Source organism: Catharus ustulatus, chromosome 5, assembly GCF_009819885.2.
Source record: "Catharus ustulatus isolate bCatUst1 chromosome 5, bCatUst1.pri.v2, whole genome shotgun sequence".
Lineage (NCBI taxonomy): Eukaryota > Metazoa > Chordata > Aves > Passeriformes > Turdidae > Catharus > Catharus ustulatus.
Window position 1 is genome coordinate 37,881,201 of NC_046225.1, and position 5,245 is coordinate 37,886,445.

Here is a 5,245-nt window from a genome sequence, read left to right on the forward strand (position 1 = left end):
AGGAGCCATCTTTATAATTTAGTTTACTTCCGAATATTTTAAATATTATGGAAAAAAAAAGGCCATAAACAACGCTGTTATTCAAAACATTTTGAGGTATAAAACATAAAAAGATTTGGATTTTCTTTTTTTTTTTTCCTTTTTCTTTTTTTTTCCTTTCGTTTTGTAAAAAACACACACAGTGGTTTATTGAGTACTTACAACGTTTACACCTTCAATATTAATTAGATTCCACTTTTTCCCTTATGGACAGAAGTGCACATAACCAATAACTGTTGAAAACATCTTCAAATATCTAACGACCACGACAAAATTACAACACTAAATACCGAGTCAATCGAAACATTGGTGCAACTGCTTCTGTTGAAATATAGCTTTATAATCCCATGAATATTTATATCCAAAAGGCCAAGTATTAAAGATACACTTCACATACACACTAATGCCAGGGAGGGATTTTTTTTTTCCTTTTCTATGGTTCTGTTTTTCCCACGTGTTCTATACAGAGCAAATAACATTCACAAAACATTTAGAGACATTACCCCTTACCAAGCTGGAGTTTCCTCTTCATATATGGAATGCTTTTTCCCTCTCCTTCAAATATCCACATTTTGGGGGGTTGGGGGAGAAATTGCACATAAATAAACTGGATGATTCCAAATACAAAGAGTCCTCAGAGGAGAGCTCACTACCGAGACTAAGAGGACGGCTCCTCCAGTCCTGCCGTGCTCACTGCTTGAGCTCCAAAGCCCAGACATGCTGCGGCCAGCCAGTCCTCCCTTTGGTTTTCTTATCGTTGCTGCTAACTGTGCTTTTCAAGATTTCGTTCTGGGGAGACAGGATGCGAGGGGAGAGAGGAGAGAAAAAAAGGTTAGATATATTCCTCCCCTTCCTAAGTCGCATCTGCTCTGCTTCGAGATCGAAAAGTACGATGAGACCCGAGCTCATCGAGGCCTGCGGTCAAGAGACATAATGGGGACCACCACGGGATCTCGCCGGGGACGAAGCCGCCGCCCGTGGCAGCAGCCTCGCGTCTTGCGCGACCGCCCGTGGGCGCCGGCGGAGGCGATTCCCGCTCCGTGCCACCCCCCTGCTCTGCCGCAGCCGGAGCGCGGGGCTCGAGGCTGAGAGGCGCCAGCCATCCGCAGGGATTACGATAAGGTCCCCCCCTAAACCATCCCCTCCCTGATTGTGGGGAGAAACTAGGCATCGGTACGTACCGGGGCAAAACATGGGACCTGGGCCACTAACATATGCGGGAATCAATCACACGCGAGCACGCCATGGGGCCTACACGAAATCGGGCTTGCGCTGCCTCGCCTAAACCGACTCTCCCGTTAAAAATCTAAAAAGTTGAAGCGCCGAGTGCAGAGGAAAGAAAGCCTCTCGCTGCGAATCTCGTACTTGCCGAGGGCTTAAAGCTGGGCTGGGCTTAGCAGGTAATCATGCCTCCAGATTTTCGTTTAAGAGAGCAGAGGTTCGCTCCTGCGAGATCACGGTTTGGGATACGGGACAAGCAGCAGCTCGGGAATAACCTCCCCGGGGGGCCCTAATGTGGCAGTCTGATCCCCGCGGCTGCTCTCAGCCGCCGGGCCGGATCCGGACGCTGACGGCCGCTGGTGGCTGTGCACGGTCCTGCTTTTGGCCCGCAGCTACGGCCAGGGACCGGTGAGAGAGCGGTGTCCCCGACGGACATGCCCCGGCGGCTCTGCCCAGCGCCAGCGAGCCTCCCCCGCCCCGTCCCACCCCGTCCCGTTCCGAAGCACTGACCAGCTCTTTCTTCCTCTTCTCTTCCTTCACGTCTGTCTTCTTGATCTCTGCCTTGAAAGCCTCCGCCTCCCCGTTCTGGTCGTCCTTCGCCAGCAGGTCCATGAGGTAGGCGATGTAGCTGGTGGCCAGACGGAGGGTTTTGATCTTGGAGAGCTTGGTGTCGGCGGGCACGTTGGGGATGCACTCCCTCAGCTCCGCGAAGGCGCTGTTGATGCTCTGAGTCCTGCGCCGCTCCTTGCGGTTCGCCGTGCCCCTGCGTTTCACCGGCCGGGGCCCCCCGAGCCCGGGCGGGCCGTTCCCGGGCGGCACCCCCCCGTAATGGGAGTGGTCCATGCCCGGCGCCCCGTTGGCGTACTCAGGGCTGTAGGACAGAGCCATGCTGTAGTCGGGGGGGGACATCTCTGGGTGGCTGCTGATGAGCCAGCCGTGGAAGTAGGGGTTCTCCTCGTGGCCACAGCGGGTGGCGGCGGCGGCGGCGGCAGCGGCGGCGGCAGCGAAAGGGTAGCCCTCATGGTGCACCACCGGGTGGTGGGGGAAGCCGCCCACTAGACTCATCCCTGCTCCCTAGAGCACCCCACCCCGCCCCCCCGGGCCCCAAAACAAAGGTTTCCCCTCCCCGCCCGCCCCCCACCCCCGTCGCAGCGGCGGGAGATGCTGCCCGCCGCTCACCCCTCAGCACTGCCCCGCTGCCCGCTGCCTTTCCATAGGGCGCTGCTGCAAAGTCCCCGCGGATGCCCGAGCAATCCCCCCTCCCCGGGCGCCGCCGCCGTCGCTCATGCGTTGTGCCTCCACCTCCTCTCCTCCTCGCCCGGGGCCGGGTCTTCGAGGAAGCGCGCACAGAGGGGAAAAAAAAAAAAAAAAAATCTATGGAGAGATGTCGACCAAAACAAAATGGCTTGGCTTCCCAGCCTGGGATCTTCCTCGCCTCTTGCTTCCCTCCGCTCTCGTCAAGTCCGCCGCGGCCCGGCCGGGTGGTACTTACACGCGGCCCCCCTCCATGTAACCCCTGCTCAGGGCGGGCGGGCGGGCGGCGCTGGCTCTGCCCTGCGTGGTGGCGGGGCCGTCAGTGCTGGGCGGGCGCTCGCATCGCTGCCCGCCGCGCCGCGCTGCTCAGCGCCCCTGAGCTCTTCTGCGGCATCCGCGCCGCTCGGCCGGGCGCGGCAGCAGGCGGCGGTGGGGCTCGGCGCGGCGCGGGGCACTGGCAGGGCTCCCCGGCCCGATCTCCATGTACAGCTACATGTTTAGGGCCGCTCGGGTTAATATATGTCGTCAGAAGCGGCGGCCGCCAATGGCCGGGGCGGGGGCGGAGTCCGCCGCCCTCCGCAATAAAACTTTTTGATGTTCGCTCTGCTAATTGCCGAGCTCCTCTTTTTGGATTGGCTGCCCCTCCGCATCCCTAATGTAATTCAAACAAGGGGGGAAAAATTATCATGGAGGCAGAGGTTAATGCAAGTGTTTAGCAGATGCCTTACAGTAAAATCTGCATTAAAAAAAAAAAATTAAAAACCCAAACAACAAAAACTCCCCTACAAACTCATTAAAACTTAAATATCGGATAATCTCAAATCAGGTACAGTATGGATCCAAGAAGTTTCTTGGCAAAAGTGTATGTGAGAGCTTGATAGGCTCTGAGGTTGCTTTGGCAAAATGCTTTGTACCAGTCCGGTGGAGGAGCAAATAAAACCGGCTTCGGGGGGCACTTCATCGACGCCCGATTGAACCAGGCATGCCCCAGCATTGCTCCGGCTTGTACTCGTATTGCTGGTTAATACACACCACGAGATCACTAGTATCCGTGAGGAGGGAGGCGAAGCTTGCCTTGCCTTGCCTGTCACCCGGCTTGCGACCCAGGTTAGCCTGGGCTGGCTCCGGCTGCGCACCCCGCTTGACCGACCGAGGGAGAAGAGCGCTCGGGGCTTGGACGGGGATGGTTTGGAAAGAATTGTTTTGAGACATTAACAATAAGTTCGACTTTAACTGGTTCTTTTCCAGCTTACTGCCTGCGCCTATGCACCTCCACCAGCGCACACCCGAGTGACTCACGCGCCTGAAATCGGTTTCATGCTTCTTGAACTGGTATGATCGGTAAGTAACAGAATATTTTTTACAGCATGTTCCGAACTAATTTTCTAGCTTTTACTAACAAATATATAAATAATTCTCAACATTCCTGCTCCTGCAATAAAAAAAGACCAGCATCTGTGGAAAGCTGGTTTAGTTATCGAAAGGGAGTTGTTAAATGTTTGCTTAACGGCCAGGCCAAGGAGGAAATTTCCTATTGCTATTTAGATGCTTTGCTTTATTAAGACTGAATATATTACAAAAGAAAAATGGATTTCAGACTGTAACTCATGGATAACTCGGAGGAGAGGTGCATTTGCTGTCATCCTCAAACGGAGCCGAGCATTACTAAATAGCTGCGAAATACCAAACAACCACCCTTATTTGTGCTGGCTGACGCCTAAGCTGATTCGGCGTATATTGCAATGCAATTCTACAATATAGGCAGTGTGGAAAACTGTGTCAGCAGGAACTGAGAGGTCATAAATTAAAGAAAGAGAAAGATAGACATGGAGGAGTCTGCAAAAGAAGACAGCAAGAACTGTGGTCCAATTTCTGCAGCAGCTTAATGCGCGCTTCGGCCCCTCTGCAGAGGCGGTGGGAGTACCTCGGGGGAAGCGCTGGGTGGTGGGAAGAGGACGAAAATCAGCTCAGTGCCCGGGGAGAAGAGGCAGGCTGAGCTCGGGCGGTCCCGGTGTGGAGACGGCTGCCGACGATATCGGCTGCTTACTGGGACCCGCGGGTTTTGCGAGTGGGTCTGCCGGCTCCCGGCGGGGAATACCCTGCAGGGAGGGGACGGTCTCCGCGCATGAGGCCGCCCGCCAAGGAGCAGCCTGCTGCAGTAGCCGGGAGCTGGCTTCGTCCGGGTAATACTAAAGGCGAAGGAGAGTGCCGGTCCCGCGGTTCGGCAGGACGGGGAGTGTTCAGTCGGATCTGGGGAGGAGACGTGCACGGAGCACAGACATGCAGGCGTAGGGTTTTATAAGCATATACACATATGCGCGAGTGTCTGGGTGTAAACTGAGTACGAAAGTGAAAAACTAGTCCAGATGTAGAATTGATGTGTATACACATATGTCTTATACGTACACACACAAGCTTGTAACCAGCTGATGGATATCTGTATCTATATATGCACAAGCAGACGTGCATATATTTCGTTATCCCAAGGAAAGAGTGTGTCTGCAGTGTAGATTTTTAAATGTAAGGAAGGCCGTGGGCAGACCGTGCAGGCAGAGCCCTGGAGCAGTCATGCAGCGTGCCCCCGCTGCTCGGCATGAGATGTCTGCAGCCTGGAAATCCACCCAGTTTCTATAGCGGTTCGTCAGCTTTGTTTTGCTGCGATATATTCTTGATGGGAAGAAGTGGACATTCTCAAAGCCGGAAAGTTATATTGGTTTTCAAACGGGCGTGT

General features: G+C 54.5%; 1 protein-coding gene across 1 annotated transcript; it reads right to left on the reverse strand.

The window, feature by feature from the left end:
- Window positions 1–347: 347 nt before the first annotated feature.
- Window positions 348–2,332, reverse strand: HAND2 (heart and neural crest derivatives expressed 2). The gene is made up of 2 exons (XM_033060901.2): window positions 1,771–2,332; window positions 348–828 (listed from the first exon to the last, which is right to left on the reverse strand). Exons 1-2 carry the CDS (start codon window positions 2,323–2,325, stop codon window positions 730–732), a joined length of 654 nt encoding a protein of 217 aa, XP_032916792.1. The 5' UTR covers window positions 2,326–2,332; the 3' UTR covers window positions 348–729.
- Between the last annotated feature and the right edge of the window lie 2,913 nt (window positions 2,333–5,245).

Excerpts from the sequence above, each read along its gene's own strand:
- HAND2 (XM_033060901.2), bottom strand. The coding sequence starts at position 2,325 with ATGAGTCTAGTGGGCGGCTTCCCCCACCACCCGGTGGTGCACCATGAG. Across the intron at positions 829-1,770 it reads AGAAGAGGAAGAAAGAGCTG|AACGAAATCTTGAAAAGCAC; the intron begins GTCAGTGCTTCG and ends CTGTCTCCCCAG.